This window comes from Labrus mixtus, chromosome 14 (assembly GCF_963584025.1).
Source record: "Labrus mixtus chromosome 14, fLabMix1.1, whole genome shotgun sequence".
In the NCBI taxonomy this organism is placed as follows: Eukaryota; Metazoa; Chordata; class Actinopteri; order Labriformes; family Labridae; genus Labrus; species Labrus mixtus.
In genome coordinates, this window is record NC_083625.1 from 10,281,634 (window position 1) to 10,298,200 (window position 16,567).

At 40.8% G+C, this 16,567-nt stretch overlaps 1 protein-coding gene across 1 annotated transcript in view; it reads right to left on the bottom strand.

Moving 5' to 3' along the window:
- The window catches only part of LOC132987975 (FRAS1-related extracellular matrix protein 2-like), a 30,122-nt gene extending 14,643 nt beyond the window's left edge, over positions 1-15,479 (bottom strand). The window contains exons 1-8 of the mRNA XM_061055014.1: positions 15,253-15,479; positions 10,694-10,819; positions 9,011-9,262; positions 3,144-3,293; positions 2,803-3,012; positions 1,546-1,743; positions 976-1,140; positions 560-742 (exon numbers count right to left, since the gene is read on the bottom strand). Coding sequence (XP_060910997.1) covers positions 560-742; positions 976-1,140; positions 1,546-1,743; positions 2,803-3,012; positions 3,144-3,293; positions 9,011-9,262; positions 10,694-10,819; positions 15,253-15,388 — 1,420 coding nt within the window. The 5' untranslated portion in view covers positions 15,389-15,479. The remainder of the gene's footprint in view (positions 1-559; positions 743-975; positions 1,141-1,545; positions 1,744-2,802; positions 3,013-3,143; positions 3,294-9,010; positions 9,263-10,693; positions 10,820-15,252) is intronic.
- Positions 15,480-16,567: the final 1,088 nt, after the last annotated feature.

Consider the following 16,567-nt stretch of genomic DNA (forward strand, 5'->3'; position numbering starts at 1 on the left):
TATTTATATAAATATTTCAAGCCTTGATTAAGCTAGGAAAGGTTCACTGCTTAAAAAGCTGAGTGGATAGAGAGGAAGATTTCACCCTGCTGACAAAGCATGAAGAATGCTGAAATTCAATTTTAAATTACCTGACCCTCCATTGGACTATTGCAAAAAATTACCTTTTTCCCATTTGGGATGAAATTAGAAATCAATGACCCTCGCTGAAATAAATCCCCATGCCGTCTTTTATTTATTCCACATTCCTCTGAGAAGCCTTGTTTCAAAACCTTTTCATTACAGTCACTGCTACCCATGCATAATGGAAACCTTTAAGAAGGATCTCTGCAGGATAGGTGGAACAAAGATGGCTTCGTTTTATGACGTCTCTTGAGGTAGGACATGCGGTAAAGCTCATTTGCAAAACTTGATACTCATGTTTTAGATGTTCATATAATTCACTGATTTATAATTTATCTTTAAAATTCTTGTGAAAATTAGATTTTTCTGTATTACTTTTCTTTTTTCTTTTTACTTTCAACAAAAGGAACCACAAGGGAATGTGTGTGATGATCACCTTGAGACACGGGGTAGTAGTCCTCTCCTGAGACAGCTGACCCGTCTTTGGTGTGAACGCGAACAACGGACACCTTTGATGTGTCTCCAACTCGTACCACAGGGACCCTCACAGTTGCTACTGTGCCGGCTTCTTTCGGTTCACTGACACTGAACTTTGATTCCAAAAATCGGATGATGGGTTCTAAGGTACAAAGAATGAAGATAAATAACAGACTGTTGAGTTATGGAGCGAAACCTTGAATTATCACTGCTAATTAGAAATCAAAGCTGTGCTTCGGCATGAGTTTCATATTAATCAGACCAAACTATTCTTCTATTCAGAGAAAACACGCTGGATTAACTGCTTTTAATTCTAGTGTGTTTCTCATTTCTGACTTTCCTCCCCCTCCGTCTCCCTCTCCTCAACAAACTTACTGTCAGCCGTGTCCTTGATTTTCAGCAGGGTCTCACTCAGAGCTCCCACTGACGCGCCAAACTGTGAGTCGCTCTTCGGGTTCCCTAAGACCAACCGCAGCTCCTCTCCTTCCTCGTACAGCGTGTCATCAACCAGTGACAGAACACAAGGCTTCTCTGTCTCGCCTAGAGTGCACAGCGAGATAGTGATGACGGGACATGTCAAAAGACAGGAGATGAGAAAGGAGAGAATAAAATCTAATACATTTTTACATCATAACACGTTGTATTTATATAACTATTTCTCCCTTTGTTTGGCTCCTCCAGAGTTTCCTGAAAGCTTTTGGCACATACTGTGTAAAACTTTAGCTGACAATGAGCACAGCAGGTAATGTGTGGAACATTAAAAAACCTGCAAGACACACTTGCAATGTCTGCAAGGCAATGTTGATTTTTGCAGAAAATGTGACAACAAAAAAAAAAGGAAAGCTGTGTACTGTTCAAACCTGCATTTGATTAACAAGGTGTCAACTTTCTAAATCTTAAGAGAAATCTTGAGCGAAAACTTGTGAGATGTGATTGCTGAAGCACCTGGCAGGAAAGTGATGATAGACGCATCCGTGTTGGATCGCTCATCAAAGTCAGAGGCGACCTCCGCAGAGCCCTGCCGGGTGTAGCAGCGGGCGGTGGATTTGTGTCTGATGTCTCCGCTGCGGTACACTGTCGCTGTGATCTGACCGTCGCTCTCCTCTCCGGTGTACACGGGCTCACGGAACTGGACCTTCGGCACTGTCAGTCAACAGGAGAGTTCAATCATTAGAAACGACAAGGAAGTGTTAGAGTCTCCCTCTGTGCCTGGCCTCATTTTAACAGAAATTATTTGAAGATCATATCAAATAATATCAAGTAGCTTTGACATGCTTGTTTTTCCGACTGAACATCTGTAATGATCATTTTGAAACTATAAACACACTTCAAGAGGAAAGAGTTATTTTGGGTAGTGGAGCTAAATTTAAGAGCAAAGAAGTTGTTAGTAAAAGCTACAGGAACTATTTTGCTCTTAAACACTTGGAGCACGATGCTTATATTCACTTCAATGCAAAAACCCAGATCTTACCATTTGTCTAAACTCTAGTCAGAATATCTTATAACACTTACCATAAACCACATTCCAAAACAAGCCCAAATGTAACATCTTACTAAGATATTACAAGCAAAAAAATAAGGCCTGAGATCCTTGTAATAAGATGTAATATCTAACAAAATGTGCTTTTAATATCTTGAAACAAGATGTTACATCTGGACTTGTCTGGTGAACTTGGTTTATATAACATGTAATGAGATATTTTGACTAGAAATAGAAAATGTGACTCTAAATTGCCCGTAGAAATGAGTGTGAGTGTGCCTGGTTGTTTGTCTCTACATGTCTGCCCTGGATCTGCCTGGCAATCAGTCCAGCCCCCCCCCCCCCCCCCCCCCCCCCTTCCCTCACCAAATGACAACTGGGATCGGCTCCAGCCACCTGCAACCCCGAATAGGATATGTGGTATAGATAATGGATGGATTAGACAAATGTATTTGGTAAGATTTGAGTTTTTTTCAGTGTGACAAAAAAAGCTTCAAAATGTTGAAAACTGACTTTTTCCCCCCTGATGATGGTGCTTAAAGAGAAGTCAAAGATCACCATTTCAATCTATTCTGGGAGTGACATGAAGACCTCCACCAAACTTTGTACCAATCTTTTTGCAGTAGATGTGGGTTAGAGCTTTGTAAAATGACGAATACTCAGGACGAGAAAAGACACAGTAAACAATTGTAAGAAAAAAAAACCCTAAAATGATCACTTACAGTCAGACACTGAGTCATTGATGAAGACTGCAGCTTTCCCGGGTTCTCCCAGAATGCCGTTCACTGGCATACGTAGGACAAGCTCAAAGCTCTCCATTCCCTCCAGCTCAGGTTGTCCCAGATCATCCAGGATGGTGACCCTGAACGTCTGCATGCTTACACCGGGGGCAAAGTCCAGGTTACGGCTGATGCCCACATAGTCAATGCCGGCTTGAGCAAGGATAGTGAGGGGGAGAAAGATAAAAAAAAAAAAAAATCAACAACAGGAGAGGATGAGTACAGATAACAAACACAGATGATCTTAGAGGTATTTACAACAAGACTAGAATTAGTCGCACTACCTTCAGCAGAGACGGGCTCGGCCTTGCGAGAGCGCACGGTGACAGTGCCGGTCTTTGACAGATCCGTTCCTGTCCTCCACACTTTGACCTCCACAAACCCATCACTCTCATCCACGTTGTACTCCACCTCTCCGAAGTAAAACACAGGAACTACAGAGTAGAGAAGAAAGGAAAAAATTGAATAAAAATTAATGAGCAGTATTTTTTTATTCTTTTTTAACTATACCCTGCTGTTTCAACTTGCAATCTCATCCCTGTTGTTTATTGATGCAGCTTGACTTCACAGTGAAACCCTGCCTTGTTTGTGCAGACTTTGTTACATATTGAACTAAGGTTTTTTTTATAGAGGGGTGCACATTTTGCCACTGTTGGTTTTGCCTTTCAGTTCTCTGCTTGTTTCTTCACACTGTTTGAAATTAACTCAAACTCCACATCAAAGTCCTGCTTGTCACTAAAGTCATTCAAGCTCAGATGACTCACCTTTGCAGCAGTTTAGACTTGCAGTCTGGCTTTCTGTAAACTTTACTTGTCTTATCTCCATATGTGTGCACCTGTGGTAACAGGTAACAGGTGCACCCCCCCCCCGCAGTCTGACATGATTCAATTGTAAAGCCAGTAGCCGGACACGGGGGTCAAAGAGCAACAGCCCATTAGTCTCAAGTTAAACTGCAGGGGAGCATAACCTTCCAACCTCTGCTGGCCTCCAATCTAACCTCATTGTTACCATTCTTCTGACGGAAATAACCACTTTCAACAAAAAAGGATGCAGTTAGCGCTGGAAAAAAACAAGACCTGTGTGTGTGTGTGTGTGTGCTTATGTGTCTTCCCCCGAATGTGGCATAGGGAGATGGTGAGAAAGAGAGAAACAGGCCTCCCAGACTGCTCAAAGGCCTGTTTGAACTGGCATTGTTTCCTGAGGCAGCAAAGTGGAGGCAGTCCAATGTGTATTTGACAGCTTCATCTCTCACAACCTCCCTGTCAAGTCCAAAAAAAGCTGGAGGAATAAAAGTTCCTCTGTCTCTGTTTTAAGTCTCTCGCTCAGCTTCTTTTCTTATATTCTGCTGGCATGTAATCCAAAAATAGCAGGCCTATTATCTTGTTTTTTTAGTGTCATGATCAAATACTTCAGCAGTCCAGAGATAGTTGTTTTTGCCGTTATACATACTTTAATATTTTATTTATATACTTTAACTGGGCCACATAACAAAAGCTAAGAATAGTGCATATAATGAAGGGAACGGTACAAATTACCGCAGTAATATTTTGACTTTTATTTTTGCAAAATAAGTGACAGCCCAGGGCAACAATATCCACAAAGTCTCACACATCAAGTGCAGCCTGTGTCCTCCCTCTCAACCTAAACATTCGCTTTCTCAATGAAACTATTTTCTTTTTTTCCTCCTACACAGTCTGCCTCACCTTACAGATGAAGCGCAGGTTTATTATGCAAATGAGAGCTTTGCACAATAGCAGTGTAAACCCGATTGTGTAGGTGGGAAAAACAGATGGATAAAAACATCAGTCCAAACACTCAGGTAACAGTCAGGGAGCTGCTATCTGTTTTTTTTTTTTGTGATGATTTTTATGGTGTTGAAACATGTCACATATCTGTAAACACTGTGTTTCATATCTGGCACACATTCCTTTTTATACACAAAGACACGTTTGCTCAAGTGCTAATATACACGTCTGCGTTCACACATCCCGACTGCGCCCGGGGACGACAAATTCTTAACACCATGACAGGGAGACTGATGAGTGATGAGTGAAAACTACATCCTCTCTAACCCTCTGGGTCCACGCCTGTGGTTTAGCACTCTGAAGTATGTGTGAGGGCCGGGACAGGTGTAAAACCCAAATTGTGATAATTATTATGTGTGGGGTTTCTGTAGCCATTTGTGTGTCACTGTTCCTTTAAATGCAGTTTATAGAGCATTCTCAGCTGTCCTCTGAAGGAGGCCCCTGCTTTTGGAGGCAGGTGACTTATAGGATCTTAGAAGATTCTCTGTAAACACTGAGGAGCTTTTTCTTCGAGTCGGAAACTTTCCTTTGGCTCAGGAGGTTGAAACTTGTGCATTAATGGCTAAGGACAGCCATTGTTTTGATGATTTTGTGTTTCTTGATCGAATGTATGCTTTTGTTTGTATGTCAAAGTACTTTGAAAACCCTTGTTTTTTATGTGCTACAAAAAATAAAGATATTATTATTGCAATTTCCAAACTTAATCATTCTTAGGCCTAATTTAAAATCTCACAATATTCAAGGTCCAAATTCACACTCTGATCAACACTGAAAGAAGGCAATACGCTGCAAATAAATAATAATACACATATTCCTAATATAAAGTCATAAAGTAAGTCCAAACTAAATATACATTTATAGCTTCTGGCTTAGGAAATATAAAGGAACAAAAATAGTAAATGTAAACGGTCTTGATCTTCTGAACTCTCAAAGTGCATTTACACTGCACGTCACATTCAAACCATTCACACACTGACTGCGATCAATACATATCCACATACTACTGGAGTAGCAGCGGAGTAACTCTTCAGTGTCTTGCCTAAGGAAGCACACATTCATATGTAACTGCAGGACATGGGGATTGAACCTTCTATTTGAGAGGATAAACTTTCATTTTGTTTATTTTACACGACTTTATCTCATCTGTGCTTTTAAGTAAGAAGACAGTTGGACAGTTTAACCTGAGAAGAATTCCAATGAAACATCACTCATTACCAATTTGATTAATAAGATTTACAAGCCGTCAAAAGGAGTTTTCCAGTAAATCCCGCTTCAACAGCAGGCGTTACAAGACAAAGATCTTGGGGAACCAAAATCCCCAAATGTGGTAATCTTTGTATACATGGGTAATGCTGTTTTTGCATCCTTTATGGGAAATGTTAAGAGATGGTTCTTTTTTTCTTTAAAATGTTTAAATTAGAATATTTTGTCTCTTCAGATTAACAGTAGGAAAGATTAGGAGAGAGGCCTGTCATAAATTGCCTCTTCCATGCTAACTGAGGGTGTGTGGTGGAATATGGGATGAGATGAAATAATTTGGTTTATGGATGGAAAAAGTGCCAAGATAATGACAAAATATGTGAAACTAAATTCCTTCATCTCTAAGCCTGCAGCAATTCACTTTCTGAAGTCGAAAAAATGTCCCCAACTTTTTCCTATACTGTACGTATGAGCAATGGTTGACCAAATCTGCTCCCGCTGCAGTGTGACCAAGAGTAAAGCTGCCCCAATATTGAAATGAAGGACTGGGGTTTCCAAGAACTTCTCTGAGCTAATCTACAATTCCACAAACTCAGCTGTGGCCGTATGCACCCGGCTGAGAGAGTCTGACAGTCGTCCCTCCTTGGCAGGGAACAAGGAGATGACAACACTCACTTTGAGTCAGAGTGCGCAGCCATGCGGAGCCCGACACTCAGGGAGACAGGTACTGTAGGGTTTAATCTGATAAAGTACTAAATCTAGCAGACACCCCTGGGTCTTTTTTTTTTTTTGCAGCTAAAGTGAAAGAAAGTGTATGTGTGTGTGAAAAAGAGAGAGAAATAGATGGAAGGAAAAGAGACAGACTGAACTTGACTTTGACCTGGGGGAAGGAAAAATAGGGCGAGGGAGAGCAACAGCACGCGCGCAAGTGCTTTTCTCACCGCTTATTTTTGATGCTTTTGAGGTCCAACCTTACACACACAAATAAAACACATATTCACAGCACACAGGCATCAACACACACACACGATATCTTCTATGCTCATGTTTCATTATTTTCCTTGCAGAGTTGAGTTTTGTGCAGGAGGCTGCAGTCTGACTGTCTGTGTGCAGGTATCAGAGCTCCGTCAGACGGTGTGTTATCCTCTGGGAGGCTAAAAATGACACAACATCTCTCACTGGAGTTGGGCCTTCACAAACACATTCCTTTGAACTCAGCGTCTCGACTGAAGTCTGCTGACAATTTACGAACAATCAGACAGTGTGTCATGTTTCTTGTTAACTAGCCCCCAGATGCCTCCACACACACACACACACACACACACACACACACACACACACACACACACCAACACACACACACACACGCACACTGAGTTTGGCACAATTGCTCATATCCCTAAATGAGTTCTCAGTTGTAAGTCGTCTTTGTTTTATTTATCCCCGTCTGCCATCTGCCAATAGTCTGACAAGTCCTCTCTGACAAAAGTCTCCTCGGTACAAATTATTTATGACGATTTAAAAGACCTATTAAAAAAGAAGAAAGGGAAAGAATTTAAACTTTGGTGGAAGAAGTAAAAAAAAAAGATTCAGGATTTTTTCTAAACCTGGCCCACATACTTAAAAAAGCTTTTCCGGCGGAAGAGAATTGTGACAATGAAGATGAAAACTTGTCAAAGTTCAAACCACTTTGCCTGGAAAGGAAGCGCATAATACTTCTCATCTCATTGTTGTTTAGATGTTTTGGAAGGCAGCCAAATGCTGCTAAAGATTATGATGAATAATTAGGTAATTTCTACTTTAACGAGGAGTTACAGACTGGAGCATGAAAAAGCACACCTTGAGCAATGAAGCCATTGAAAACTAACTAATGAGTCGGAGGGGTTCAACTAGATCAAATGTTTAATTATCCATAGTATTCAACATTAAAATATTGGCTAGCACTGTGGTACTAAGGAGGCTTAATAGGAAACAACAACTTTTTTTTTTACAGTTTGTATTCTCTTAGATTGCCAGTTGGGGATGTGAGTTTATAATCATGGACATTGAGAGATAATGTTTAGGAAGACATGATATACCTATTTATAGCATTGTCAATATGAGGTGACCACTGAGCATCAACTGGGACTGCAAAATAGATTTTTGGTTGAAAAAAGGGTGAAATTAGATCCCTTCCAGCATTTCTGTTTTGCTTTTAATTGATGTTCATTTGGTCATCAGCATTGAAGGGTGAGGAGAATGATCATTTAAGAGGCTCGGCGAAATCCTGTCCATGCAAAGGTGTCATTTCAACACTTTTTAGGGTTCAGAGACATGGTAAAGGGAAGTGTTTAAGGAGAACTCATTCAATTCAAGTTGAATTTTTGCTCTTGTGAGATCGGGTCCAATTGTTAATTGCTATTATTTAAACAAAATATAAGACACATGCTAATAGGCATGACTTTTTATGTAATAATCTACAGAATGGCATTTAACAAACAATATTTTGCAGCTCCTCTGTCTATAAAGTAAATCAGTGCTGAAAAGTGAGCTGGCAGAGATGGCCAGTGGACTGGATTAAGCATTTCCCAGCAGGTATTTCTTTCCCGAGGTAAATGCTTTAAACATTTATTTTCCTGTCAGAAGATCAAATCTACCTTCTCCATATTAAAAACAGAAAACAGTAATCCAGGGACTGGTGGGATAATGTAGTCCCACTGGACTCCTGCGTGAATCTCCACTGTAATTAAAACCTTCCTGAACGACAGCCAGACAGAGTTTGATTCCATCTGTCTGCGGTGGGTGCAGGGTGTATGTCAGTGTGTTTCTTTGCTGTTTTCGATATACTCCGTTTGTAAACAAGCTTAATTAAGAGAGGGTCTTTGAAATGAAGGCTCTGACAACAATTCAAAACAGCAGAGCTCACAGCATTGTCAATTTACAACCTCACACTGTGTTTATTCGAGCTTGTAGGTGTCCCTGTCCATGTGTTGTTTTAGTTTAAAAGAATGCGCAAACACACACCTAGCAGAAATAAATTAATCTTGGTAGACCTCCTATTGAGACGAAACACATTTTGCAAAGTGTTGTGCAACCTCCCATCCGAGTGATTTTGGATAAAGAAACAAGGAGTTTTAAAGTACAAAAGAAGGCACAGATGGTCTTACCGTCGCCCATGTCCTCCAAGATATTGACTTTGGTGGTTGGGTAGTGCATCCCGAGACGGCCCCCGACAGGCAGCGACAGAGTGACGTTGAAGCTCTCCTCGCCCTCGTACAAAGAGTCGTCGATGACCACCACGCGGCAGTGCTTCTCCCTCTCGCCCTTGTCGAAGCGGAGGATGCTGCCGTGCTCCTCTGGACGGGAGATGTAGTCCGAGTATGAAAGGACGGTGGTGGGAATGGTCCCAGTGGCTGAACCTTTAAAGAGGCCATCAAAGAGTGAGGACAGGACAGAAGAAAAAAACACAAGATATCCAAACTGGAAAACATTAAAATAATTTCATATTGCATAATTAAAACAAAGTTTCAGGAAAACAAGATGATCAGCACCTTTTTTAAAAATTAATAGATCCACTTTATTTCCATTTAATACAATTCAGACTGTTAATGAAGCCATTATGGTTGCTAAAGTTTGACCTTTAATTACAAAAAGCCCGTCACGTGAGTCAGTGGCTTATTTTTAATGCCAGAACACTATGGGATCAGACCACCCACACAGGTTTACTCACAATCAAACCTGCGGTGGAGCAACTACAGACTTCTGACATTTAACAATGTTGCCCTCATTAGGCTAATAAATGCAGGAATTTTGCCTTCATGTTTTGTTTAAATGTATTCCATGACATTTAACTGCATGAGGAGAAAACACATGCGGAAATTTGTATGCTATACTGAAGCTAATTGAAATGATCACAAAGAGAGGGAAGCTGATGTGAAAGTTTGTTAATGATTTGAGTAAACTACTGTAAAAAAATAAATAAAAAAAAACTTGGAAAAGGCTCAGGCTAAATGCTAATGCTTTGTGACTGCTGCTACTTTTGAAAATGCTAATTTGGTGTGAACTGTATTTCTCCCAGTGCCGTCCTCGGCTGCATATCCAGCAGATTTTCTCAAAAAAAGATGCAACAGGCGAACCAGACGATGGTATGGATACATTTAAATCAATATAGATGCCAGATTTAAAGGCTGTGATCAAAATTTGAACACAATTTCAGTTAGCAATGTAATTGGTAGCCAAAATGAAATTAATAATTACTTTGGAATGCAGGATTAAAAAAATATATATATATCTCAAACATTAATTGAAAAAAGTATATATATTTATTTATTATTTCCATATTAATAAAGCTCCTGTGAAGAGCTTTTGTTATGTGTTGATTTTGGCGCCCCCTGTGGACAATGCAGGATGATTTATCTATTTGCTGATACTGTGCATGTGTAAGTCATTTTTTCCCCAAAAAATATGCATCCTTATTTATTTGAAATGTTTAACATGCATTTCATGAAGAATCTTTAGCATGGATTTTTTTTTTTTTAAGGCTGTTTTCAGAAGCATGCTTTAAATTGCCTCGTCTGACACCTACCCCCGGCAGGAGTGAAAGGTGCATTGTATAGCCTCATTAACAGTCTCACAAAAACAGTACCATCGCTCTAACGGTCTAGTATGCTCTTGTAGGTGATAAAGAGACATCAGTATTAATTTCAGTCCGTTTAATGACCTGCTAAAAAACTCCTCACATGAGCTTTAAACAATGACATACAGCACATGTTATGGGCAGCCTGTACTCGTCAATGTGGTGGACAGGAGGATAAGCGGGTGAGATGAGGTGAAAAAAGGCGAGTTCATACCCTGCTGTGTGAAGCAGACCACCATGAGCTCCTGGCTGATGTCTCCGCTGCGGTGCACCGGGATGAAAAGCTCCCCAACATCCTCCTCCACTGAGTGCATCTGCTCCGGGAAGAACACAGTCGACTCTGTGTGTGCAGGAGAAAAGAGAACGAGCGGCGGGAGTCAGGAAAAGGAAGAGGGTAATGATATGTATAACAATCTGCAAAAATCCACAGTACATTAGGCCGTCAAGGACACAGGCTTTTCTTCTGCCTCTGCTTCACAGACTTTTTTTTTTTTTCAATTTCTGATCTACTGGAGTGGTGTTCCTGTGGTGTGTTTATTCATATTCAAAAATAACTCTCCATCGCAGTTTTTCGGGGGGTTTAATGCAACCAGAGGTGCTCTTCAAAGAGGCCCCCTCTGGAACTTTCTCTCACTGCCTGGTGTGTCGCACACAATTGCACATGGAAGCTCTTCGGTTCATCCCGCTGAGTGAATCAGCTGGGAGTTTCATACACCGACTCCGCTATGCACAGAGGGGTCAGCCAAACCGCCTCTCCTGTTTTTTTAATCCTCTCTCTACACTCTTCTCTTTGTCTCTGAGAGGAGTTTATGATTGAGAGAGAGACTGAGAGCCAGTGAAAGCATCATCTATCATGGAGAAGAACTTACAGGCCTAACAGAAACAATAAATGTTGGAGCTATTTTGCACAGACGCACAGGGACCAATAAAAATATAAACAGAGTGGGCTGAGCTTATTCTCAGCCCATAATTTTGCCACTTTTCCCAAGTCTGTTTTTCAATGAAGGCATGAATGATAGGAGCTTCAGGACACTTGTGGCCTGCTTGTGCAACAAAAAACGTTCTTTAAATGGAGAGCGATAGAGCTGAAATATCAGAAAAGAAATAGAGCTTGTGTTGACACCCAGCATAAAAAGACATCAACACCTGAGATGGATCTTTGAGCCCAGAGTCATCAACATAAAACAATCTTACACACCACATGGGGTCAAACATTTCTCTCCTCTTACAGTAACTCTCTCTAAATCGTTCTAGCTTCTCTCAATCTTCTCCCCTCGCTTCCATTCCTCTTTTCTGTCACTGCCCACAATCTGCCACTCCCCAGGGGGTACAGGGACTCATTGCAAGGGATTAGGGTCTATTGCTTACCTATTGCACGCACACACACACACACACACACACACACACACACACACACACACACACACACACACACACACACACACACACACACACACACACACACACACACACACACACACACACACACACACACTCTGGTTTCATTCTTGCACATCTACACCTCTCCTTACGGTTCTTTTCACATTTCACCTCACACCTTTCTCTTCAAGTGCACCCAGGATTTAGAAAAGCAGAATTTTCAGCCAAGTGGGTCAAGTTCACCTCCTGGAGGAAAACACACAGAGTCATCTTAAAACATTCATGTGGAGAAAAAACCCCAGAAGCTTTACGGAGGGTGTTATAAAGTGAATACTTGCACCTGATCCGGCTTTTGTCCTGCAAACAGATAAAACCAAAATATAGTTCATGAATATTCTATGTGTTGCTTTTCTCCAGCTTTGTTCTTGTTTGCAAAGTTACCAGCTTGTGAAACTGATTTTTGGCCATGGGCTAAATGCATAAAATGTAAAATATAATGCACAACAACACAGCCTCTGAAGACATGTAGTTAATCTAACTAAACCCTGCACAATAACACGTCACAATTTGCTGCAACAGCAACCTCGTAGCCTGTTTGATATTATAGTCTTACTGAGACAAAGCTCTTAGAGTAACACAAGGATGTACATGACAGCATGTTGCCATGAGATGTCACCGATAGAAACCAATAATTCAGCATTTGCTGCAGCACTGATGTGTAGCATCCTCGCTGCAGAGGAAGAAAGAAAGATATCACTGAAAGTAACAAAAGGCTGCAACTGCCAGAAGCAAACATTTGAACGGTGGGCTGCCGTCTTCAACTTAAGCCAGCACTGTAGATTATATTTGAAAAAGTCAAAGTTTTGCAGGAGAAAAGCAAAGCTATCACTCTCTGTAATTAAACAGTTTGTGTGCTGAGCTCTAACAGTGGGAGAACCACGGGCGATACGTGCCACAGGACAAGCCCACTGCTTGTTGTTAATCAAAGTAGCAACATGCTAACACAGAAGGGTGTTATAGTGCAGCTTTCCAACTAAAATCAACAAAAACATAACTAAAGACAAGCTTCAGGCACTCGCACAGACAAACAGACTTTCTAAGCCGTTAGAACGAACTCTGCATATCGTGTGCGCCTTAATTTGGCTTTTGGTTAAAGCTTAGCGATCCCCTCTCCTCCCTTAAAGCTTTTAGCCTAGCTGACACGTCGTCATGGGAAGGGAATCTCCAGGCTGGAGCAGAAGACCAGACACAGCCAGTTTTCATCATTAGAGACAGAAGCTAGAGTATGGCTAATGCAACAGGCATAGCTGCGGCTTCACTGGCCCATTAAAGCTCAGAGTGGCACATCTCTGTCACGTTAGACAATCCCCCTGAGATGACAGAAAACAAAACAGCCCCTGTCCTCCTCACACACACCATAATTAACCCACAGGGGAGAATAGATTGAGCTGGAGGGATGTGAGAGAGGGATCACAACATAGAGGACTGAACGAGGAGACAAATGATGAGAGAGGGAGCGATGAGAGTGGCTGCTGTGCGTCACTGTAATGGAAGCTTCAGTGTTTCCATCTTTGTTGCACGGCTATAATTATTTAAAAGTTGTACAGAGGATGGGGCTAATGCATACAGAAGAAAAAAAGTATGGATTAAAAAGCTGCGGAAAGGTAAATCAAGCCGTGATGGAGGAGACGGACGGTTTGTGGCACTACTCAATAATCCATTAACGTTTCAATTTGCACGCAACAACGTACAGCATGTGGCGAGTGAAAATGGCAGAGAGAAGCTATTTAAAGGGAAAGCCTGAAAGACTTGTGCTTGAGTGAAAGACACTTTCTGTACTTAATGATGAGGGTTTCGACAAGTGATCAACACTTTACAGCAATATCAATAGTGTAGAAGAAGATTGGAATGAGGCCTGAGGGCTAAATTTGATCCCTTGACAGCACTGACATTGGACGTATAATAAACAATTAACTCCTAAATTTCTTCTTTTTTGTTTAATTGGTGTCAGAGGGGTAAGCACTTCTGAGTACTTCAGGTAAGTGTGAAAACACAAGCTGTCAAGTCAAGTCAAATCCGTATCCCTACTCCTTGCCTGAGGACATATACATGACTGTGGATCAACAGTCGGCATCGTTATTGACAATTCCTCATTCTGTGTGTTCCAAGTTGACTGATACTTCACACAAAAAATGTGATTTGGAGCAAGGTGAGTGTTTTTCCTGTGCTTTGTAACAGGAATACTTGAGTGACAGGTGGGATTTTGTATGGTGAGCATTATAAACTTCACTGTAGCTGTTGACATATTTGCGTATTGAGCTGGGAAAAGTAAACACCTCTGCTTTGGGTACAAAAAGTGTCACTGCATTTTGCATGCTGGGCCTGCTGCTTATTTCCTGTACTGTCTCATGCAAGTTCATACATATTTTTCCTGCTGTCATTGTCTGGGGCTGTCAAGTGAGATATCAGCTGTTCTTATCAGCTTGTCAAATTTATCCAGAAATATTTTGACACACCCAACATGAAGGGAGACGCCGTGTAGCTTAGAGAAAAGATATATGAACAAAATCCTCCCGACTTTCTGACGAGACTTAATTACCACATAATCTGTTAGAGTGAATTGTTATCTTTAGTTTATCCATGTGTCTTCCCTTTTTTCTGGATTATTTTCTGGGCTTTTTCTTTAATTTGACAGGACAGATATACAACAGAGATACAGACTGAGGAATGACAAGGATCAGGACCAGGGTGCTGTAACCAGTGCAACTATAGGACCTACGCAAATTGAGACTGTTTTTGATGTTTCATTTTTAATAATAGATTTAAACTGGGATAAAAGCACTAAGCTGAGTAAACACCTTTATAAAGAGAGAAGGAAATTGTCTCTGGACAATCTAATTCTTACTCATCTTAGCTGGCACACTGTCTCAAATCAAGTTGAATTTCCTGAACCCTTCTAAGAAAACTTTGGGCATCAAATGTTCAACACAAGTCCTGCCAAACTCATATCTCCTGTCATGCTGAATGTGACTACCTGGCTGCGGTGGAGCTTTATTTATAATATCGCATTTTGACCTTATATTTCTTGAAAAAAGTTATGTACTGTATTTACAAAGCTATCAGCCAGTTGTGTACACATATCTGTCCAATAAAGCTGATTCTAGCTAATGACTTGGCTTAAATAAATTGTTATAAGCTCAAATTCCCTCCAAAATGGAGTGGATGTTTTTAGTAGCTAATGGAAAAACTCAGGTAAGTACCTTAGAGGTACAGGAAAGGATAGACGTTTTCAGACTAAAGACTAAAAAAGACTATTTGGTGGTTAAACCCTCAGAGGATCTGAGTGTGCTCAGTAGCATTACATTGCTCATTGCATTGCTTCACTGTACTGACCGTCATTAGGATCCAGGATCTCAACTGTTGCCGCGACAGGAAACTCCATTACACCCATCACCGGCTCTGACAGCAAAATTTGGAAGGTCTCAGCCTGCTCATACTTCCCATCAGTCAGGATCCGAACCCGCCACATGGCTGTGGTCTGCCCCGGGTTGAACTGGACCTGCCTCTGGGACTTGCCCTTGAAATCCTCATCCTTTTTTGCACTGCCATCCTGGGTGCCAATTCCTGGAAGGTACAGGTAAAAGTCAGACGTTAAAAAAAAAAAAAAAAAAAAAAGAAGAAGAAGAAAAAAAAAAGCAGGCTAGACAGGCAGTAATACAAAACAAAGGAAGCGACCATGAAAGGGTGACAGACAGGAGGGAGAAGCAGATGAAAAACAGATTAGATATTCACACCCTTTAATGTTCCTCAGACGATGGTGAGAAAAGAAAGCGTCCTCTATTTTTCTTCACTGATCACTTGCAGAGCCTCAGGAATGTGTGAAATGAAATTGTAAGTGAGGCATTTAAATAAGCAGATTCCACCTTACCGAGACGGATTAGTTACCATGATTATTTCCCAAAGATTGAGTATGCATGCGAGTGTCGCCTCCTTTTCTCTTCACATGTCTCTTTATAAAAGCTCTTTCATGTAAATCTTCTTCACAAAGTCGAAAAATCGAACATTCATGCTTGTCGATATACTTTCTTTAAAGAGCGTACTGGCACCACTGGGTTTCACATCAAACCAACATCAAGGAAATCCAGGTGGTATAAGCCATACAAAGATGCATTACACTTGGTTAAAAGAAAAAAAAAAAAAAAAAAGGCTTTTTATTTCCTTTTGTCTACATTCACAGTTCCTTGTGGGAACAAGTTGAGCAGAGTCAGGCTGATGATGCATGTGCCTGCAAATACAAAGGATTTCATCCTATTTTCCAGACACATACAGTGAGAAAAGGTGGTGACAAACTCATGCAGATGAGACTGGATGTATTAGATCACACACACAGAGTACGATCTTAGTGCTAGGTATATTGTATGCAAAATGTTTTAGAGATGACACTTATTCATTTTGCTGTACCTGTGAGGACTTTTGGTGATCATTGAATCCACCAATATAAACACGAGCTGTATTTAAATGGAAGCCTTAAGACTGTGATGATTAATTGTATTTGATATGAAATGAAACATTTCTTTCTTTCTTTCTTTGGCTTATGAGTAACTGGCTGAATCTAAGAAAAAAAAGATTATATGGGTTTTGGGTTTGACCCTGGCAACTGATTAATTAAAACATTAGTCCAGCAAATGATTCAGTCTAGAATCCCTGT